This window comes from Lygodium microphyllum, chromosome 15 (genome assembly GCF_053477565.2).
Source record: "Lygodium microphyllum isolate KBCC chromosome 15, Lygodium_microphyllum_v1.1.10, whole genome shotgun sequence".
NCBI classification, from domain to species: Eukaryota; Viridiplantae; Streptophyta; class Polypodiopsida; order Schizaeales; family Lygodiaceae; genus Lygodium; species Lygodium microphyllum.
Genome location: NC_141149.1, coordinates 31,866,820 through 31,890,857, shown reverse-complemented (window position 1 = coordinate 31,890,857; position 24,038 = coordinate 31,866,820). Strand labels below are relative to the sequence as shown.

The 24,038-nt window shown below is 39.7% G+C and overlaps 1 protein-coding gene across 3 annotated transcripts; it reads right to left on the bottom strand.

Annotated features, from left to right (window-relative positions):
• Window positions 1-17,834: 17,834 nt before the first annotated feature.
• Window positions 17,835-23,573, bottom strand: LOC148024394 (ER membrane protein complex subunit-like protein). Of its 3 annotated transcripts, none has more exons than XM_087694044.1 (7): window positions 23,443-23,573; window positions 22,400-22,526; window positions 19,149-19,205; window positions 18,872-19,025; window positions 18,546-18,643; window positions 18,334-18,399; window positions 17,835-18,012 (listed from the first exon to the last, which is right to left on the bottom strand). In XM_087694044.1, exons 2-7 carry the CDS (start codon window positions 22,508-22,510, stop codon window positions 17,974-17,976), a joined length of 525 nt encoding a protein of 174 aa, XP_087550170.1. In that variant the 5' UTR covers window positions 22,511-22,526; window positions 23,443-23,573; the 3' UTR covers window positions 17,835-17,973. The 3 variants fall into 3 exon arrangements, with proteins under 3 accessions (XP_087550170.1, XP_087550171.1, XP_087550172.1); XM_087694045.1 differs by having other exon boundaries at window positions 22,400-22,522; window positions 23,443-23,559; XM_087694046.1 differs by lacking the exon at window positions 23,443-23,573 and adding an exon at window positions 23,061-23,161 and having other exon boundaries at window positions 22,400-22,522.
• Between the last annotated feature and the right edge of the window lie 465 nt (window positions 23,574-24,038).

Sequence of the window (24,038 nt, the reverse complement as noted above, 5' to 3'; positions counted from 1 at the left end):
ACCTCTCTCAATTCCTTGGATCTTCTCCATGTCAAAATGGCATTTGATGGGTAGGGATAACTCTCTAACATACAACCAATGAAGCAAAATTAGTCCCTTGAATTGCATCATTATGCTTTAAGGAATGTATAACTACTTTAGGATCTATAGGAAATTCAACATTCTTCCATAAAACAGGGTATTTTTTAGTTAAGTCGTAAACTAGAGGTTCACAAAAGCAATGGCAAGATTGCCAAAGTGTTACAACCCCTAGTCTATGCATAAAACATAATAGGGCTACTTTATTATATGTGGAAATACAACATACTACTACATGCATTAAGGAAAACGACTTTACTACTTCAAGAAACAAGCATGAAACATAGAAATGACTTCATATAACCATGAGAGAACATCACATAATAGTTATCATAGCATTATGAAAATAGAGAATATATCATATTGTTGAAATATGACACAAAGATGAAGCAAAAACATGGTGCAAACTATCAAGATAGATCTGTATTGGGAAAATTCCATCACACAAGGTGTGATCAACAAATGAGATAAGAGTGCCTCTTCAAGCCACACCTATTACAACCTCCAATAACTACATGTCATATGATCTCTAAAGTCCATTCATGTAAATACATTAAATAGACTAAGTTAGAGACTAAGGATAATATAAAGAAAGGTAAATATGATCCTTAATGCCATGGCTTATAGAAGGTTTACAAAACTATACCTCCTCTACAACTCTACCACCAAGAGCATTGCATGAGGATCTATTTATCAAATGTACAGTAGTAGTAGCTGCCTTAGCCCAAAATGTATGTGGTAAGTCTACCTAACTAAGTATATCATGGACTCTTTCCTGAATAGTCCTATTCATGCACTTTGAAACACTATTCTAGGGTGGGTGTAAAGGGCGATCAACTGACACTTACTATCCCATTCATCACAAAACTACTCAAAAGCCTTAGAGACATACTCATTCCCATTGTCAAACCTTAGGCATTTTTGCCTATGCCTTGGCTGGTTCTCAACCATAGCAAGAAAGCATTGAAAAGTAGTTAAAACCCTTGACTTCTACTTAATAGAATAACCCCATACTTTATGCAAATAATCATCAATGAATGTGACAAAGCACTTAGTACCACCCAAGGGTTTGTTGGGGGTAAAGGCGCCTCCGCCTAGCTACTTGTGTATTACTACACTAACAGTACCCGCCACTATGCACACTGTAGGTGGTGGGCACCCGTCACCGTCACTTTATTCTTTATTCTTTTAGAGACAGTTTGAATAAAGGAAGGCCTGGTCACACATTGTGACTGTTGAAGTTCCCATTTTATCTCTCTCTCTTTCTTGCTCTTGCTCTCCCAACTGGTATCAAAGCATGGATTCATGACTACTCAAGCTTGGTTCGTGGCATCTTCAACTTCCTATTGAATACCTACACTCATTGGGTCTCCTTCATAGCAGCCATAGCCAACTCTCTCGAGCTCCCGTCACTCCCCGGCTTCCCGAGCACCTTCCCGGCCCCTTTGGCCACTCTTGAGGCATTGCATCAGATGTATTTCTTCATTTTCTTCAGGTTTTCATGCTGGTTATAGGTCTACAAGTCTAAGAAGAGAAAGGGGGCAACACCATTGAAGCTCCGGTGCTCCATATCTTGACATAGACCCCTTGTGGCTGCGTGAGGCTTTTTGTGTGCCTTCTTTGGCCACCCCTAGAGATTCCTTACCATCTTGACCAGCATAAAAATAGCAAAAAAATCCATTAAGCAGATCAACGTGATTTTTGCCTGATCTAGAGGTCCCTTGGACAGCTCATCTCCCACTTTTGCTGAAGGTCATGCCTTGCTCTCCCAGATCATTGTGGCACCCTTGGCATTGATGTTTGACATGCTTTGACACCTCCCGAGCCGTGGAAATTGATTTGAGGTCCTGCACTGTTTTGAAATATTTTACAGCATCTTATAGACATTAAATGTCAATGCTACACTAGTAGTTGATGCCTATGCTTGTTTGGTGCTTCCTAGTTAAGCGGTTTGATACCTATTGATGATCTATTGTTGGGGGATGCAAGACATATGTATTGCCATGATCTTGGACTGATTTTTGGGATTAAAAATCTCAATTTTGAACAATAAATCACTGCTGTACAATAGTGGGCTGAATCCTGTTCCTTCATGTTTGCCTATGCCTCTTGGAATCGGGACATGCTTTGGAGATGTACTTTGATGTATCGATTTATCAGGGATCGACTTTGAGCTTGATATTGCTTCTGATCATTGGCTGAGCTTGATCTCACTTAGTATAGCCTTTAGATCTCCATCTTTGATGTACTTATGGCATGTACTTCACTTTAGTCTGATCGGGTCTCGACATGCTTGGCCTATGCCACTACTACATGCCCTTAAATTGTCTGGAGTTGGATGCTATTGAGCCTTGCTTTGGCTTGACATTTGATTGCCTGGAACTTACTTTGGCTATTTCTTGACTTGCCAAAGTTACAGATTGGATATACTTGATGTTTATGGATACTATGTATGACGGATTTTATACGGCCTATATGCTTATGAGGTCTCATTGATGCTTGATCTTGGATCTTTTGGCATTGGTGCTATCACATGCCCTTGTTGAGATTCTTTGCTTGATATTTATGGATTTTGTGCCAGTGAGAGCGTCTTTGGATACTTGATAGACATTGAGTAATTGGTTTATGCTACTTGAGCATTCAGAAACTTGAGATTGGGATCTTCACTTGGATGTTGCATGGTTGATATGCCATGGTCCTCATAGATGTACTTGGGCTGATTTGGGCTTTGCACTCCCTGAGCATACACCTATTTGTGTCAGGTGTTGCAAATGTTGTGTACACTTTGCCCTATTACATAGGGGGTATGTTGGCTTATTGAGGGATTCATTTGACATGCTTGGGTGTTTTCTTGATGTTTATATACCTATCACATGCTAATTTATGCCCGCTTGATGCTGGTTATGCTTTGATAGTCAGTGGTTGACTTTGTGCATTCATATTGCCTTCAGTTTGCTCTCATTGTACTTGGTTATAATTTATTACAACAAGCAGTTATGAATGGATTGAGGTGGAATTTTCATGTTGAATGATCCTGATTTTATGCTTGATGGTACTTGGTGGGCAGCATCATCAGCTATCAGTTCGTGATCATTTTGCCTTAGTTTTGGTGGTATTTTGGTTGTTTACAACAGAAAACAGCAAGCACTTTTGAACTATCTTCACTGTTTTGGACTGCAATATGGCATCTTCTTCCATTGACAGTGCTATCTTCACCATCACTAAGCTTGATGGTACGAATTATGCCTATTGAAAGAGCCAAGTTTGGCAGGTATTGGTACAAAAATTTCACATAAAGCCACTAAGGATGCATGGTGAGTAGCTTGAAACTATGACTCATGACATATGGGATGAGCTTGATGAGTTATGCAAGTCCACCCTCATCTTGTCTCTCACTGAACAGGTGCAATACAATGTGGTTGAGGAAGCACAAAGTGCTTGGCAGCTTTGGGATAAGATCAAAAACCTCTACAACAAGAAAAGCTGAGCAAGTTAGATGTATTGGTTGAAGCAGCCTATGGACATGCGCATGAAGGAGAATGTGACAATGTCTACTGATTTGAGCCAATTCCATGCTATTCTCAAGAACTTGACTTTGTAGGGAATTACCTTCAATGATGAGGTTACTTTATTGTTTTTGCTTGGGACTTTGAGTGAGTCATGGGATCTATTCCGCACTGCCTTATGTGCTCCTGCCACTATTCTGAACTTGCCTGATGTAGAGAATGCTCTTCTGTAGGAAGAGATCAACCGTAAGAACTTGGATGCCTCTCTGTGTCATATGCTTCTCTTAGAGGCAAAGATGGTACTGAAAAGAATGATTGTGGGTATAAACATGGCAAAGACTCGCATGAGTCTAGGTCTAAGTCTCATGGTAAGTCGTGTAGCAAGTCTCTGGGAGAAATGCTAATGTGGCATGCCATCATTGCAGTAAGAAGGGTCATATACACCCACAATGTCATGAGTTGCGCAATGAGAAGTGCAAAGAGAAGGGAAAAGACAAAGTACAGGAAAAATCCTCTTATCATAGCATTATGCTTGCAAAATCCAGTGTGAAAATCGAGGAAATAAATGTCATGCAGACTGATGACTTCGATGAGGAGTACATACTAGCAGTTAGTCCATGTGATGCTACGTCATTGACCAAGGTTCACTCTATGTATGTGCAGTGCTAGCTTTTGGATTCTGGAGCTTCATTTCATGTTACACCATGCCGTGAGTGGTTCAAATCCTACCGCACTGGTTCAGTTCACTTGGGTGATGACAAGTCACTTGCTAATGTTGGCATTAGGGATGTATAGTTGCAGTTCTCTACTGGCATTACTTTTCTATTACAGGATATACGTCATGTACCTACACTTACACGTAGTCTTATGTCTGCAGCAAGGCAACTTGATGATGTTGGGTTTCATGTCTCTTTTGGGGATTCTGCCTACTTGCTAGAGATGCCAAGGCTGGCAACCTCTATCCTCTTGTAGTTGATGGGTCCTTTGTTGACCATGTTTTGTTAGTGGGTTCCATCCCACATGTATCTCTTTGGCATGCCCGTTTGGGCCATATGTCCTTGAAGGGAATGAAAATGCTTTCTAGTTTGTAGTACTTACCGCCCCTTGACTATGCATGTTTTGATTCATGTGAGCATTGTCTTTATAGAAGATAGACTAGGAATATGGATAAGAAATCTGGTAGGACACGCATGAGTGAGCCCTTGGCATTGGTACATTTGGATTTCTATAGGCCCATGTCATGTCAGGGTGCAAAGTATTTTGTGATGTTTATTGACAATTTTTTGCGTAAAGTTTGGGCTTATCCCATTAAGCTTAAATCAGATGTCTTGGTTGTGTTTGAAAGATAGCTTGCATTGGTTGAGAATTAGACTAGGCATAGGTTGAAATGCCTTTGGCTGACAATGGGGGAGAATATGTGTCACGTGCCTTTGAGTAGCTATGTGACGAGAGGGGTATTAAGCATCAGTTGACCGGCCCCTATACCCCACCCTAGAATGGTTTAGCTGAGTGGATGAATAGAACCATCCAAGAGCACGTACACAATATTCTTAGCCATGCAAGCCTACCATAGAGCTTTTGGACTAAGGCACTCACTACAACTGTGCATATCATAAATAGATCACCTTCCAGTGGTTTGGATTTTCAAGTTGCAGAGGAGGTATGGGCTAGGAAACCTCCATCTTATACGCATCTATGTGTCTTTGGATGTGAGGCATTCTACCATGTGTCCAAGGACAAGGGTACTAAGTTGGATCATCCTAAGAGTGTCAAATGCATTTTCCTTGGCTATGGAGATGCAAGCGAGATGGGTTAATGCCTATGGGATCCGCCGGCACGGAAAGTCATCCGTAGCCATGATGTAGTCTTCCATGAAGACAAGATGCATAGGAAGCCTAAGAAGGTGGTAGAGATATGCAGGTTTATATTCTAGGAGGAGGCACGTGCTCCAGTACAACCTGCACAGCCAGATGGTCAACCTGCAACACCAGTTGGTACACATGGTCAGGGTGTTGGACATGCAACAAAGCTTGCCGTGCGGTCTACTAGAGATAGACGTCCACCTAATAGATTTGAGCCCTCGATGCACTATGTATTGGTTACGAATGCAGGAGAGCCTCTCACCTATGATGAGGCTATGTGCAGGGGTGACAGTCCTTCTTGAGAGAGGGCTATACATTCTGAGATAGACTTCTTGCATAAGAATATGACTTGGGATTTGGTTTCCTTGCTGCCTGTTAGCAAGAAGAATCTGCTATGCAAATGGGTGTACAAGCTGAAAAGTACCCCTGGACACCCCAAGCCGGCTTATAAGGCAAGACTTGTTACTAAGGGTTTTAAACAGGAGCATGGAGTTGACTTTGATGAAGTCTTTTCTCCTGTGGTCAAGATAACCACCCTTCACTTGGTTTTGGCCTTAGTTGCGTAGCTTGACTTGGACATGTATTGGATGGATGTCAAGTCTGCATTCTTGCATGGGGATTTGCATGATGAGATTTACATGGAACAGCCTAAGGGCTTTGAAGAACTGGCAGGGAGCACCTAGTGTGCAAGTTGAAGAAAAAACTTTATGGCTTGAAGCAAGCACCTAGGGAGTGGTATCATAAGTTTGATGCCTTTATGCAATCACACAGGACTACAATAGGAGTACTATGGATTCGTGTCTTTACATGAAGAAAGCCCATGATGGCTCATTGCTTATTTTGGTACTTTATGTGGATGATATGCTAATAGTAGGGAGAGCTCATGATGAGATGGATGCTCTTAAATCTCAATTGAAGAAGAGCTTTGAGATGAAGGATTTGGTACAAGCCTCTCACATTCTTGGTATGCGCATTAAACACGATAGGCATCAGGGACTACTCTATCTCTCACAAAGGGCGTACATTCATAAAGCCCTTGAGTGCTTCCACATGCAGGACATAAAGCCTATTGGTTGTCCATTACTTTCTTATATGAAGGTCTTACAGGTCAATTGTCCGCAGACAGATGAGTAGAGGGTTAAGATGGCCAAGTTCCCTTATGCATCAGTCGTGGGCAGTCTGATGTATGCCATGATAGCCACTCGTCCAAATATTGCCTTTGCACTTGGTGTTGTGGCATGCTATATGGCTACACCTAGCAAGAAACATTGGGATGCTGTGAAGGGTATCATGAGATACCTAAAGGGCACAGCAGATATGTGTATTTTCTATGGCAGCCGGGATATAGCAATTGTGCGGTACATAGACTCCGATTATGTAGGACATGCAGATAGTAGGAAGCCCACCTCTGGCTATGTATTCACCTATGTTGGAGGTGTTGTCTCTTGGATGTCTAGGGTTCAAAAGTGTATGGCTCTCTCTACCACTGAGACCGAGTATGTTGCAGCCATCGAGCCTGCAAGGAGGCCATATGGTGAGGCCGTTTGGTTCATGACCTTGGGATTGATGCTATACCTACGCTGCATTTAGATTCTATGAGTGCTATTCAGTTAGCCAAGAATCTGGTCTTCCATGCGAAGATGAAACACATTGAGGTGAGGTATCACTTCATACGTGGGGTCATACAGTGTTGAGAATCTGCCAATCACACCCTATGTATGCCCCTTTGTATGGAACAACTAGGCTAGGAAGGTGTAGTTCATTCTAGGAAGAGAGACAGATCCCATAGGCACAGTGATGAAATGTGCTACCAAGCAATCCTATATAATGATGTACTTGACTATCACTTTGATATGATGATAATGCAATAGTACTTATCTCTTTGTGTCAAGTCCCTGTGTCATTGTCATTCCTACACAAGATTGTGTTTATGAGTTCAAGTCTCAATCTTGAAACCTAATTCACTTGTGTAACAGTTGTCTTCTTTGTCAATGTCATCATGAGGTTTATCTCTACCTTCCAACCTCCATAGCTTTTGCCATGCTCTAGATCCCGCATTTCTCACATGGTATCAGAGCCCAGTTGGGCATGGCATTGCTTCTCCAGCCTCTCTTGATTCCTCACAACCTCAATCTAGCTCAATGTCAGCTCATGACTCCATTTTTCAACTTGACCTTCATCTTGAACTATTGTCTGCCATAGCCAGGACTGCACCCTGCCTCCTTGGAGCTTCTTGATCTCCTTCCACAGTCAATATTTTGACCTGCTTTCTTCTGGAGATATCTTGCCTAGGTTAAGGCGCAGCCTCCTTATACATCACAGTCCAACATTGCTCATCATCGAGCCCAGCATTGCGGAAATTCGAGCTCGCTGTAATTTCTGCGCCTGTTTCAGTCCGTACATCGATTCTCTCTCCACGCTGTGTGATTCATCCTGCAACCATAGGGGATTTTAAGGTTGACCCATGAACCTACTCCTCCCTGAATATCCCGCGTGATCATTGCGTCTACGAGCTGCGCCAGGTCGAAAACCAATCGGGAGTTGTAATCCCTAAAAGCTCCACCATAGCTATTTTCTTTCAAGCTCATAAAACCATTTTTTTTTCTCAGTCATGCTACTTGGATCACCCTATTGACATCCAGATTCACTGATTTAGTCAGTGCCACACATCAAGGAGGGGAAGTTCTTGGAGATCCTTGGATATTTTCAAAGATTGGAAGACCAAGCATTCAACAACCACATCAAGCTCCTCTTCTAACTCATCCTTCTCACTCTTCTCACTCAACTGAAGGATTTGCTAATCTGATCTGAGTATTTACTCAGTGTTCAGCAAGATTTTACCAGCAAGGAGGGGACTCAAACAATGAGTTCATCAAGAATCACCATCTTCAACTCTAGTATCCCTTGATACTTAAGAGTGTTGATTTAACACTATCTTCACTTGTGTTTTTTGACACATTGAAGATCAATTTGGTTGCCACTTACTCACAGATTTGAAGCAGATTCTTGGTCATATCTATGATAACCAAGAAGATTTATATGTGGATACACTTTATGAAAAGTAACATGACTTATCTACACTACATATAAGATTTTTGTGATCTACTTGCAGAGAGACATGGAGTTGCTCATACTAAAGTGCAATCAATGATTCCATCTAAAGTTTTTGAAGGCACTCTAGTTACCTTGGCCATCATGAAGAATGAGATGACTTTGCTTGAGGGGGACAAAGACATGGACATGATGACTAAAGCTGCAAGCAAAGTCCATGGGGAACCAGACCAAGAAGACCATAAGATCAAAGAGCAAAGGAAGAAGGACAATAAGAAGATCAGCCATGAAGACCAAAAGACCACATCATTCAAAGCTGAAGAACCAAAGATGAAAGACAAGAAGATTTTCCATGCTGACAAAGAGAAATCATATGCTGAAAAAGACCACAAGGGTCTATCGGTCCTTGTCTCTCATTTTCTGTTTTAAAAGCATTGTACCTGCCTCAATGTTCCTTTCATAAGCTTGAAAAAAAAACTCCTCATGTAGCCTTGTACTACAGCCTCTGGATGTCCACCATGTTTATGGTACCCACACTTAGCCTTTTCTGCGACAGCCTCTGGTGTTTTGCCATGTTTGTGGTATGCCCACACTTTACAGGTACTGCTCTCACTAAAGCCTCTACACACTTTGTACTTTCAGGTTGTGATTGAGGAGGGGTGTTGAGAATCTGCCAATCACACCCTATGTATGCCCCTTTGTATGGAACAACTAGGCTAGGAAGGTGCAGTTCATTCTAGGAAGAGAGACAGATCCCATAGGCACAGTGATGAAATGTGCTACCAAGCAATCCTATATAATGATGTACTTGACTATCACTTTGATATGATGATAATGCAATAGTACTTGTCTCTTTGTGTTAAGTCCCTGTGTCATTGTCAATCCTACACAAGATTGTGTTTATGAGTTCAAGTCTCAATCTTGAAACCTAATTCACTTGTGTAACAGTTGTCTTCTTTGTCAATGTCATCATGAGGTTTATCTCTACCTTCCAACCTCCATAGCTTTTGCCATGCTCTAGATCCCGCATTTCTCACATACAGGACATGTATATTGACCTTGTCAAGATCTCCACTTATGAAAATCTTGCAAATCTGCTCACGAAAAGCAACACTACTGAGCGCTTTGCCTTCCTCAGGAGATTGATGGGTGTTGGATGAGATGATGTTTTTCCTCATCTTGTTGTACATGTGTACATTGTACTATCTTTTCTTTTTTCTTTTCACTCCTCAATGGGGCAGATTTGCCTTTAGTGGGAGATTGTTGGGGGTAAAGGCACCTCCGCCTGGCCGCTCGTGTATTACTACGCTGATAGTACCGCCACTGCACAATGCAGGTGGCAAGCGCCCATCACTGTCCCTTTATTCTTTATTATTTTAGTAACAATTTGAATAAAGGAAGGCTCGGTCACACATTGTGACTGTCGGAGTTCCCATTTTGTCTCTCTCTCTCTCTTTCTTGCTCTTGCTCTCTCGCCATAGCTCTTCCAAGCAAGCTTCGATCCTTCTCTCCTTTCACATGGTTGACAGGGCATGGGACCATAAACATCCAAATGAACAAGAACCAAAAGGCTCACCCATCATATGCATAGAGCCAAATTTTTTGTGAATTAGGAGTTTGTTTGCCATATAGACAATGATCACATGAATCAAAACAAGAATTATCTAAGGGTAGGAGATACTGCAAATGAGTCAAAACTTTCATTCCTGTGAGTGATATGTGCCCAAGGTGACATTGTCATAGAGATATATGAGGAAAATCAATCATAGCTAGTACATGATCAACAAATCCAAATATAAGTAAAGGATACAAGCTACCAATCTTGGCACCTCTAGCGAAAATGAGGCTGCCACATGTGATCTTATATGCAAAATCGCCAAAAGGCACATGGTACCTAGCATCATCAAATTGTCCAGCTGAAATTAGGCTTTTAGTCAAAGTCGGGACATGGCATACATTATGGAGAACAATGAAGTACCAATACAAAACTGCAATCTCACATTACCTATGCCAACAATATCACATATATGATTAGCACCCAGCCCCACAGAACCTATAATAGTAAAGTAGGTATAAAACCGATGACAATGCAAGGTTACATAAAAGGGCTTAGCCCCCAAATCAAGAAGCCAACACTAAGAGAAGGAAGACTAAGGATCGATCAAGTGACTAACACTAAGTGGTGAAGCATTTAGGATATAATAATCCAAACTATACTCCATTGTATTTATCTCCTCAATTTTGGCAATGGATTTAGTGATAGCACAGTCATTAGATATTCTAGCATTATCCTACGCTTTCCCTTTGCCTTTTTCATGCCTATCATTGCACATTTTATGGCATTGTGGCCCTATGTGATCCTGCTACCCACAATAATAAAAATTAAGAGAGGACTTAGGACCATAGGATTTACTATGTGACTACCCATAAGACTTAAATTTCCCTCTATTCTCTTGTGAGTCTTTGCTATAGTGGTCATTATTCCCTTTACCATCATGTCTGCCTCTAAAAATAAGTGCATGAGAAACATGAGTTGCATCAACATTCTTCATGTTCACTTCTTTTGTAAGCAAAGCACCCTCTACGTCATCACATTTAAAGCCACCCTTCTCAGGGATATTGGTGCTCATAATAATATGGAATGTATCCCAAGACTTAGGCAATGTAAGAAGTAAGGACAAAGACTTAATGTTCTCTTAAAATTTAATGTCCTGTGAAGTAAGTTGGCTAAAAATGGAGTGGAATTCATTCAAATGAGTGGACATAAGAGTGCTCTCCTTCATATGAAGGTCCACAAGCTTCATTAGCTAATACAACTGTGAGGTAGGACTCTAGTTATCATAAAGATCACATATCTTTTTCCATAAATCATAAGCATCACCTCCATTCTCAATGACATTGAAGTAAACCTACTTTAACAAAGACAAGATACTGGTGGACTCGCATAGTTCATCCAGCTCTTCCCAATCCTCTTCATCCCAATCTTTTGGCTTTACACCCTTTGTTTTCAATGGCCTAATTTACTTCCTTTGGACCAATAGCCTTGTGTCTTCCCATAATTGAAGTTATTGACATCCAACATGTTAAAGATAGCACTACCATTGGAAGCATTTGAAGCACTTGCCATTGTGTCTGCCAAACAAGAGAATATGAGCCATTGTAACAACAGTAAATCACTCCCAAAACTGATTCGAAATGAGTACAATAGGAGGAAGATGGAGCCGATGCACTATCATCCAAAAGCTAGAAGCAATAGAGTACTCAAATCAAGTGTCTACTCTCAAAAAATTGCTCAAACTTGAGTTTCAACATTGTTGTCCATAAAACTATAGTGAAATAGTATGTAATTGTAGGAAAAAGTCCAAAATGACAAGGTCTCACTGCTAGGGAAATTTGAGAAGCACCTAGGATGTATAAATCCAACTAGCACTATTAAGAAAAAGCATAAACTACCAAGGTACCAAGTACTTTCACAAACCCAAAGTGTGTTAGGTACATCGATGCATGTCAAACCAAGAGAGTAACATGTACATAAGCATACTATGCATAGGAGATCTCTCAATCAATAGGGAGATCCAACAACTACAACTAAAGTCACTGCATATGAACAATGAAACTCATGTACATAACTAAAGCATGCATGCAAAGATGACAAAACTATCTAGTAGGAATAGGTGCGAGGTATCCAAGGCAAAAGTAGATTAGTCCACTGTCATTAGTGTGCTGCAGAAATAGTATATGCATAAACCAACTAAGCATATGTACATAAATAAGAGACTCCCACTATGTTTAACGAATGAAGATTTACATAAAGGGTCCAAAGTACTCCTAATGGAAGCAAATCTAGAGTGGCCAATGAGCAAACAAAGCTCAATACATAAATTTCATTACATCTAGGAAGCCCAAGTGCAACAAGTATACATCTGGGAGCATATACATGACATAGGTCTCCAAGCCCATAGAATGGAGAGAAGTTCAAAGTTAAGCAATCAAGATGCCGAATACTACTTTGATGTCTTTCTCTATCAACAAGTTGTTGGATTCTTGATTTATGTATGCACTATAAGGCTTGGCATTCAGTGTGCAACCTTGCAAATGGCACCAAGCATTTGCAAGCATGAAGTGTATATTTCACAATTTCATTGATATTCCATACCTTGGATTGTTTTATCTCAAGGGAGAAAACATTACTGCCAAATTTACATGCTTTTCTAGATTGTGACTGGGTTGATTGTTATAACACTCTTGTATCCATAAACATTGGTTTTTTCTTCATACTTGTATATCATGTTTGAGCAAGAAGAATCACACTATGGCTACTTGTAGTTGTAAAGCTAAGTGCATGGTAGCTTTCATAGCTATTGTTGTGTGTTTGGCTCAGATATTTTTTGGCCGATTTGGATATTGGTGATAGTCATCTATCTTTGCTATCTTCACTAACAACCAAAGCCCATTAGCAATCGCACAAAACCCAATGTCCCATACTTGTAGTAAGCACATTGAGGTGCATCATCATTATTTCAAAGAGAGAATCTTTGTAAGAGAGGTTAGCTTGGCCTAAGTGCCAACATAGAACAACCTTGCAAATCTTTTTACAAAGGCTTTGTCTCATTAGAAGTTCCAAGATTTTTGCAAAGCTTTGGACTCTCTCCCTTTTGTGGATTGATCATGGTCCACTAGGCTCTATCTATGAGGGCATGTGCTTGTTCATCACATCACTCTTGGAGGGATTTATTACTATGTTTGATAGTGATGAATGTGAATACACTTATGACCCTTGAGACACTTTTTCCATGTTTGGGTTCTTTTCCCTTACTTAGTAAACATCAATATCCACTCTAGGGACTAGTTCGTCTTGTAAATCTTATACTTTGACACATGACATTACACTTTGTCTTGTGCTCCTCAAGCTACTTCTTCTCAAATTATTTGTATGCATTCTTATAACCCTAAATCCAACACTAAATAAAGGATGGTTATTTAGAGAAAATATAAAATATCCAAGCATTATATTGCACAAACGGACCAATTTCAATTGGATACAAGATGTTGATTATCGAAGGTTGACTACGTGCTATTGTTTCATGTCAAGATCATGTGCTATTTCATAGAGCATCAAGAAGCAACCCATGGTGGCCCTTTCTTTTACAAAGGCAATGTAACAAGCAACATGTACTATCACATGTGAGGCATGCAAACCATTCAATGAGATTAGCTATCCTTGCAGCCATGGTACAACCATTCTATGCAACAACCAAAGTTACATAGCTATAGATCAAAATTGGATATTTCATGCACAAGCAAATTGTATAGAGATCCATAATCATTACATCCTATAGAATATATTGGATGATATAGTCACAATAGAGTACTACAAGACAAAAGACAGTACAATCCCCAACTATAAGATAGGGGTATTCCCCATCAGTACCAAAGCATCAATCAAAGGAGAACAAGTGTTATTGTAGAGGAGATCAAAGAATACCAAAACTCTCAAGTGCAAAACTACCAAATGTCAATCCAACCTAGCCATGATTTAAGAGAAGTCAACTTTTCTTACTAGTACAATACCACCATCTAAGTCAATCAAAGGGGTCAAGAGTCAATATAGCAACCATCTATCCATTATTCAAATGAAACCAACCATGCCAACAAAAACCTAGTGACTCTATATATCACCACAATAGGTGGAACTACAAAACCACCACTAATAAACATGACATCGTCTCATCAATGTAGCACAAATATGTGGCCATCAATTCCAACAAAAAGTGTCCACCAAGAATACTTAATGAAGCATACCAAAAACCACCACCTCTAAAAGCATCAAATATAAGAATCAAGTTTGCAAACCTTGAAATATAGTCAAAGCAAAGGATGAACCTATACTTGCGAACCAATATCCAAGTAGCCTTCATGCTAGAAAAGGAAGCCTCAAAAGAATGAGGTTATACTATGGTGAGAGAAAATCAAGCCAATCAAATAAAACCATAGAGAATAAGGGTGATTTGCATGATGATGATAGCCAATAGAGAGAGAAGAGATATCTAGGCACTTATGGTCAACCAACCTGAACAACGCAAGTTTCATGGTTAACTCACAATAATTCAATCACATACAAGCAATCAATGAGGACAAATATGGGCACAAATAGTAACTCTAGTGAGAGGTCATACAAACAAATACACAAAACACTCTTCAACCAAAAAGTAAAATGCAAGTGTGAATGTACAAATCAACAAAAAACGCCAAACTTAACTAGCAACCTAGTAGTCAACCCCATAAATGAAAAAATCTTGAGTAGAAAACCACCAACATTGTAATTTGCATTGATGAAGCAATCCTAACCCTCCACAACAAGTGCAACATCAAAAACACAAGGTAAAGTCACCTATATCAACAAGAAATAAAGCATATGTTGTGCTACTATGATAGAATGGACCAAGGATGTAAAATAGAAGGTAAAGGAAGCTCTCAAAGTAGAAAAGGCAAGTTATTACACCTTAAACATATAGCAAAATAAATTTTCTAGCATGGAAACAAGTTGTTGAGCATGAAGCAAGCCCGAGAGCAATGAAACATAAATATAGAACATATAATCAATGTAAACATAGCAACAACTATATAACATCATGTGAGAATGCACAAATCGATGGAAAAGAGAATACACAAATCATGAATATTGAGAAAAGAGCACAAAAACTCAAGGAATGAATGGTGACAATGCAATCAAGTCTAGAAAGAGAAGCATGAGATGTACATTACAATGTTGGACAAGTAACATGGAGTGCAATGACCAACAATGTCTCTAGTCTCCCACTCCAAGCGAATATGATCCAATGTTACAAAGAGTGGTGGAGTGCATATGTATAGAGCTAAGGTAGTCATACCCAATGTGGGTCTTCCAACTACTGATAAAAGCGACCAAATAATGGCCTCAATGTCTAGAATCCATGAAATTTACATTACTAAGGAGGATTATCAAAATATGAGCCATGCATGCAAGCGTGACATTGGATAGATCATTGGTGCCAATGTCAATGTCCCCTTTCAATTGGGAGCTTAGATTCTCACCATCATATAGCCTCTAGTTGTGTGCCTCCCTTCAACCTATAGGCGAGAGAAATGGATTGATACTATACCCATATCAATGTCATCTTTCAAAAGGTAGCTTCAACTTCTCACCAAACCTTGAGCCCATAAACATACCAAAGCTGAAGGAGCATTACAAGGTGAAATCAATGCAAAGGGATGACTTGATTTTTTTAAATTGTCTTTGTTCTCTCCATCTCAAGATTTTGCACTTTTTTTTTAAAGAAATGGAGTTGAAGATATTCCCTTTCAACATTAGCCAAAGAGTCAAAGGTGCCAATCTCTTAGAGCATATAAAGACAAGAAAGGTGGATGCTTGGGTAGGCTGAGGGATATAGCTCTAATGAGGTTGGTTCATACATCTATTTTGGCATGGTCTTGAATACTAAGCTTTGCAAATGAAGGTTTAGATCACTCAAGAGCGACTAGCTTACAGTCCAATCTCTTAGAGCATATAAAGACAAGAAAGGTGGAAGCTTGGGTAGGCTTTGAGGGATATAGCTCTAATGAGGTTGGTTCATGGTCTTGAATACTAAGCTTTGCAAATGAAGGTTTAGATCACTCAAGAGCAACTAGCTCACAGTCCAACTACAAATGGTCACAAGTATATAATGATAGCAATGGCAACAATTGAGCATCAACTAAAGGTGAAGGCAACAATGATGATGATGAAGGATGCACAATAATCATGATTCATGAGGGTTGGAAAGGAATGCCCACAACATAGCCTTTTGCATGAGATTTTTATCAGTTGGTCTACCATCAAACAAAATATATATATTTTTTACTAGTTTTATAAGGCTATTTTGTAGAGCTCAATTAGCCAAAATGAAAGATAGTTTTTGTGCATTTTTAGGCATTTAATCTACTCACTCAAGTGAGTTCTCTATTGGTCAACTTTGCACATCCTTGCACCAATTTTGCAAATAGAATCTAATTACTATGGGGCAAATTCTCCCCTCAAGGATTGGATTCACCACTGTTACCAACTTGAGCTAAAGATTAAAAAGCATTATATATACAAAAGCCCAATGTATTATGAGATTAAAGGACATGTCCATTGCCTATTCCAAAAGGATTTCAACCACTGTCTAGGGTAATGGATTTTGGAGTTACACACAGATAGAGAGCACCATGTGTAATCCAAACAAAAGCACCTTGGGAGTGTAGAGCAACACATTTTTTTGAAACTATAACCACATCAAACAATTCAAAACGCACCTAAAATAGACATGCAAATCCACCCCTCCCTTCAATAAAGCCATAGAAAGATGTAGATTGCACTACTCAATGTGTGTTTGTCCAAGTCTCCACAAGTTACCATCAAAGAAAAATGATGTTGGCACAACATCATGCAGCCCAACATTGGCACTCTAGCTTATCTATGTTGGATAGACCCATGAAAGACATGAACCACCCAACCTAGATACTCTACCTCATCAATGTTGGATAGATCCATGAGGAAAATTGTGATCCCTCCATGTTAAATATTATTTGTTCCAATGCTTTACCATATCAATAGATGTATCAAATTACTAGTTTTCATCTAACTAGTTACTTGTTTCCTAGCTAAATGTTACTTTTTAGTTGTATGTGCTTCACTTGGGAAACATGATAGAGTTTCAACTATGTCTATTTTGTCTTAGTAAGAATTAGACTTGTAAATCTTATCAAGAACATTATTATACATAAGATGGAGACACTACAAGCTTAACTAGCATTATTTAAATAAATACCTTAAAATACACACCAAAAATGGTCAATTCTTGATACAAAACTAAACTGAACATTTCAACATTTGAGGAAGGGACACCTTAGTAATTACTAAGTTGTCTAACTACTATTACCAATCTCTAAACAAGTTATCTTGCTTAAATAAGAAGGTTAACTGCTAGGCTGTTTCGATTGAGAAATTGTTCCCAAGAAAAAGAACTTTAAATCATACACGCCTCTTGTAGATGTCACTATAACTCTCCCTCCACTATTATACAAATAAATAAATATATTTGTTGATCAAATCTCTCTCTCTCTCTCTCTCTCTCTCTCTCTCTCTCTCTCACATAACTCTTAGATTGCTTTCTACACACAATGTTCTTCATGAGAGAAACATCTTTTACTTTGGAGCTCGTTTGGCCTTTTGAAGACTATTTTTTTCAATACTAAATATCAATGTTGTACCATCTCTATCAACCAACACGGTTGCTTGTCACATGTAGCGGAAGTGACAAGTGGAAAAACACAAGAATAGAAGATTAAGAAACAGTATTTAAATAGGTAAAATGAAACAACATTACACAAGCACAATATCATCAGCTCAGATCCATCCCAATTTCAATTCTGTTCTCACTGAAGGAAAGTAGAAGAAGACCATAAGATAAGCTCAATCAACTGAATGGTACCCCACCTCCGGAAAATTCCACCATCTGGTACTCAAAAACATCACATGTGAGAAAGAGGAGACAGAAAGACAGAGAGCAAGAGCAAGACGGAGCACATTAACTGATTAGATTACAAAATAGACTCCCTTCCCCTCTCTTTTTTTTTCGGGTAATCTCTCTCTCTCTCTCTCTCTCTCTCTCTGTGTGTGGATGGTTGGGTTCAAAGATGGAAAGGACCCTGGCTCACTACCAGTTTCAGAAGAAATAATAAAGCATTTTTTAAAATGGAAGTTAAGCCAAGATTCTCTATTAGAAAGTAATAAACACTAAGGCCTCCCATGGGCAGAACAGAAAATGTTGACTCACTGGTGGAGGAGATAGTGACGAGACCCAGTCTGATGCGTGTGTAGGAAGAAGGCCAAGAGAATTCAGCTGCATGCAAACAAGAACTATATTTGAGAGGCCTACATTTGGACAAAGTTACTCATTAGACCATACAGGGGCTTTCTACCAGCCATGTGCTGTACATCTTTTTTGGTTGACAACATAAAAAACAACCATATAAGAGAGACAAATACCTTCCATAGACCCAAAAGTAAGCCTGCAATGTTTAAAAATATGAAGACAAGTTTTGGAAGTAAAATATCCGTCCGAGCATCCTGAAAAGGCTCAAACACTGCAGAAACAATTTGTCATGAGATAGCCTTTCTTTCTATAAAGTCTAGGTTGACTTCAAAAACATGCTGAATGACAACATGGTTATGCACAGTATGTCAGTATGTACACTTGCTTCAATTCAAAATCAACTTAAAAGCACGATTTACTGCATATATGGCATCACACTGACCACACATTACAGAATAGGCACTCTTCATTGTATGACTAAGAACTTAGAACATCTTACCTTTGCCTACACTTTGGAGGGCACTTAAAGGTTGCCAAAGTGCTGAGATTGTGATTCCAATGCTGAACAAGTGCACAGTATTACCCGCCATCCACATCATAAAGCCCATCATGAATAAATTTTTGAAAGGGGCCTGGGCCACTTCCCATGCTTTCTAACAGGATGAAAAATACCAAAACAGAAAGGAAGATGTAAAACAGGATGATCAGTAAAAATGAAAGCAGGTGAGTATTGTGTTAAAAATGCCCTCAGGTATAAGAATCTTGTCAAACCCTACTTGCTGCTTCCAAGATGTGTCCACCTCCTTTTTCTGGTGACTGGCTCCAGCTTCATCCTGAGGTTGAACATCATTTTAGCTAGAGCTGTTTCCACAATAAATTCTAAAGGCCCATGAAAACTCAATAATAAATACAAATTGATGTTTAAAAGTGATTATTAATACACTACAAGTTTGGAAGAAATAGAAAAGTTTGTCCAGTTCCAGACTGTTGAATTACTAAATAAATAGGACACTTGTGGCACTGGAGGGGTCGCTCCTGACATCCCTACATCTGCATTGCCTCCCACTCCTTTTCCAGTCATCACCTCCCTTTTCCCCTCCTCTGCACCTTGCCTCAGCCCGCCAAGGTTCCCCCATGCTTTCTCTGCCTCCCTGCAGCTCCTTCCCGCTCCTGTGATCCAACCCCCTGCCTCAATGATGAACCACCATCCAAATAAGTCCTCACCTCATTCCTTCTTCCCAAGTTCATCCTCACCTCCCTGCAGTTCTGCACAGTCTGCAGCTTCCCCCATCTTCCAGCTCCTTTCTCTTACAGCCTTCATTTCCACATCCACCCACCTCATTTTCTCCACATCTCCCCTTCTTCCTTCACCCCACCCATCTTTTCGTATGAATCCTTGCACTTTTCTTTCCCCCTTCAAAAGATAAAAATATTTAAAAAGCTCACTTGCAGGCACATGAGTTGTTCTGCTTCCTTGAACCTTCAAGCTCCAGCCTCTGTTAAATAGCAACACAGATGTGATGAAGCTGTTGGCCCAGGAGTGGAGTAATTGGCACAATACCTATAGAAACCTAGCCGTGAATGTCTTAACTATCATAAGAAACCCTAACCCTAAAGGTATCAAGGCTGAGAGGCTCTAAGTGTCTAACTATCCTACATGCCAATTTAGGCTAGCTAGAGTGCCTAAAAGTTTGAAGCAAGGGCATCATCACTATGGTATGGACGGACTGATCTAGGAAAACATGACAAAATTCTAGAACAATGATATATAGGGTCATAGTTGCACAAGTTCATCCAAAGGGATATAGTAGCCTATGACAATACAAAGTATGATAGATCATGGAACAAATAGTATCCAGTTCAAGGCTTGCCAAAAAGCACTAGAACTTCGGTCAAGGAAGAGCCTTTATGAAGATATTTACCGAGTTGTCTTCGATGGGTACATAAGACGACTGTATATCTATAACTATCATCCGCCCATGAACATAATGATAATGAACTTCAATATGCTTTGTGTGGGAATGAAGCATTGGGCTCCATGCAATGTTAGGTTAGGGTTCCAACAGCATGCACATACTCACAGTGAACAAGTGAACAACGAGAGAAAAGAGTGCTAGAATGTCACATCCATTGTGTGAAAATGAATGAAAGTACAATCCCTAAGATACTAAGTACCACACCCACTGACGGATATTCACATGCGGAAAAAACCCTTCTCTAGCTAGAAGATAAAAAGTTCTATGGAATAAGAGAGTGTTCACACTAAAACTTAGGAGGAACACGAGAAGTGTAACAAACCCCCCTTGAATGAATGATGTGAATGTATACAGGAAGTAGGCAAATCAATCCCCAAATGGTACCAAGCCGAGAGGCTTGCTCTCTAGAGAGAGCTTTTGTAAATACACCTGCCAATTTGTCCAATGTAGGGATATATATGAAGTCAATCTCCCCTAAATGAAGTCTTTCTCTAACGTTATGATAATGCGCCTCAATGTGCTTAGTGCGAGCATGAAAAAACAGATTCCTCGCAACTGCCATGGCACTCTCATTGTCAGTATAGATAGGAGTGGGTGATTGTTGTCCCACACTAGGATCAACCAAAAGGTGTCTAAGCCATACACATTCCAATGGCCACTAGTGGACACCCTCATGTCAAAACAACTAGCCCAATCATTGTCTATAAATCCATGCAAGCAAAGAGTAGTGCCTTTAGGATTAAAAAAGGCCCAATGTTTGAGTGCCTTTAAGATAACAAAGGACACATTTACTACTAGCCAATGTGTAATACTAGCGTTGTGCATAAAGCATGCCAACTAAGAGACCCCAAACTAAATATCAAGCCGTGTATTATACAAGTACAAATAACAGTCAATAGCCTAGTAATAAAGAGAAGCTACAAAAGGTTCTCCTGCATCCCCAAGTGTAAACCTGTGGCTCGTCTCATCTATAGTAGAGATAGGCTTGCAATCTTGCATCTGAAAGCGCTCAAGAAGCTACCCTATGTACTTAGATTGCTGTAAAATAATGCCCCCACTCAACTGCAATAAACTGTATACTGAGATAGTGGTGCAAGTGGCCAAGATCTATCACATCAAAAGTGTGCTGCAATTCAGCTTTTAAGGCTGAAATATGTGTCTCATGATGTCTAGTCAACAAAAAGTCATCCACAAAGAATGAGAATCAAGAGGTTATTCCCATCTTTGTGGATATAAAGTGCGCTTTCAATATATGAATTACTAAAGCCAAGAGCAATCAAGTATGCATGTATCTTCTCATACCATGTACTAGGTGCCTGCTACTTATTATTTTTTGGATATTTTCTTAGAGTGGCAATGAGAAGTGAAATTTTTAAAGGTGATTTTTGATGCTCCATAGAAGATTGGAGATAAGCCAATGTTTTCAAAGCCTCTTTTTCAAGTCTATAGCAAGTCCCCTCAATGACACCAATTGCACATTGCTAGTATATGATTGCAGGTATAAAAACCTCTGTAATCACTAGGACAACTACATCCCCCCCTCCAATTTTGTTCCCATGCCCATACTCTTGCTGTGGTTTTGCCAATAGGTAGCAGCCCCAGAAGCCCTCTCAACAACATCAAGGATAATTTCTCTACTCTAGTTTAACCACTTGGTCCTATCATAAGATAGTGAATGAAATATACTATGACCTCCAAATAACATGTCATATACTTCTTTGTAAATATACATAAATTTAAACTCTTTATGAGTTTCTACTCTATTCCATGTGCTTTGAATTCTAAATGTTTAGAACCACTTTTGGATGGTTTTGCACCACTTTTGAGTGGTGCAATGGTACTTTAAAAGCAGCTAATATTTTACATAGGAACAAACTCACATTGACAAATCCAAGTGGTACTATCATTGAAGTGATTGTTTGAAGAAAACAATAATTGCTTGAGCCACAGGTGCATGTGCATGTATGTGTGTGTGCACTCATGGGCACATGCATGCACTGAATCAACTCTATTTTATATTCAAAGTCAAGCAGGCTTGTTCTACAGCTTACCAAATCCAAGAAAGATCGAGAGAAGCCTGGAGGATCTGGCACATCTCTTGAAGTTGAGGAAGAAGGTTCTGACAGGTCAATAGCCCACTTGCGATTTGTGCCTTTCGACATTTTCAGCACAACCTATCTAGCAAAACATGGCAAAATTATGTTTAATAAGGCATATTAAAATCTCGTTCTCTATCCTCTCTTTTGCGAGTATGCCAGCTATATTTGGAAATACAAAGTCAAGGACTTGGATCCATTAAAAAGCTGAACCAAAATTGCACAACCTTATTAATGTCTCTGCATCAATATCTCGATCTTCTCAACTTATAACAATAAGATATGCAGCTTTTTGCAAAAGCACTAGTTATATTGAATAAGTACCTAGTAGAAGGAACTATAAATATTAGAGAAAACATTAAAAAAAATTTGCATCCACAATTCATGGGCCAAAAAATAAAAGTTCTGCAGAAGTGTTCAAGGGATGGATGAAGGGTGCCCCTCAATTTGAGGGCCCAAACCTATTAGTCACAAATTGAAAGCAATCCGAGTATACAGATCATAATAATACAGTCTAATTGTTCAACTATTAAGATAACCATATAAGGGGTTGCTCAAAGGAAATCAAAGAAAATCAAACAGTAGTACTAATGTAAGTAATGCATGAAATTCTTGCCGAATTGATGTACGAGTACTACAGCAAACCCAAAGCTGGCTGTTTGGAAACTGTTGCCAAACTCAACGGATATGGCGTTCATTTCAGGAAAGATCGGCGACCTAAGAAAACCGTGTCGGCATTACAAAGCAAAATTGGCAGACACTCACGGCGAGCGCGCTACAACCAATACATTCTGAACATAAGGAGTATTGCGCTGTGTGTTCATTCATTGTACGACAGTTATGATTCAGCCTGCAAAGAACCTAAGGATGTACAGAACAGAAAATTGACAGGGTTTTGTTCAAGGCGATCTCTGAAACGACTTATCTTCTGCTACAGACTAACTAATCGTACGCATCGCCATGAGGACAGATCTGCAGAAGATCAGATATCGACTCACCTGCTTCAGGTCGGGGGAGGAGATAGTAGCAGCGGCAGCAGACACTCCGGGTGCAAAAGAGACAAACGTGAAAGAATCCAAGCTTTAAATTTGAAAGGTCGTTGGAAATAAAAACCTTTGAATTTGGGAAATAACTTGAATGGAAATAAGGCCTTCAATTTGGGGATGGTTTAGCCAAATTTAGTGGGTCGTGCCTGGGAACATAGGCAACGTGTGGCCAAGCCCTATTTGACCTCAACCCCACAATCTTTGGAGTATATGAGAGTCTAGGGGAGTCCTTCTAAATATGGGAGGTACTTGAACAACTCATGGGAGTAAACGTTAGGTTATAGACATTCATTGGGCTATATGAGAGTTAAGAGAGTTCTTCTAAATATGGGGGTGCTTGGACAACTCATGGTAGTAAATGTTGGGTGGTACATGTTGTTTGGGGTATATGAGAGTCCAAAGAGTATTTAATAACTTACAGGGGTAAACGCTAGGTGGTAGATGTTCATTTGCGTCCCTTTTTCTCTCTCCTCAAACATCCCTTCTCTCTCCTAGCACCACTTGCGAAATGTGGGACCCCAACAAAGACTAGCATCATCTCATTGACT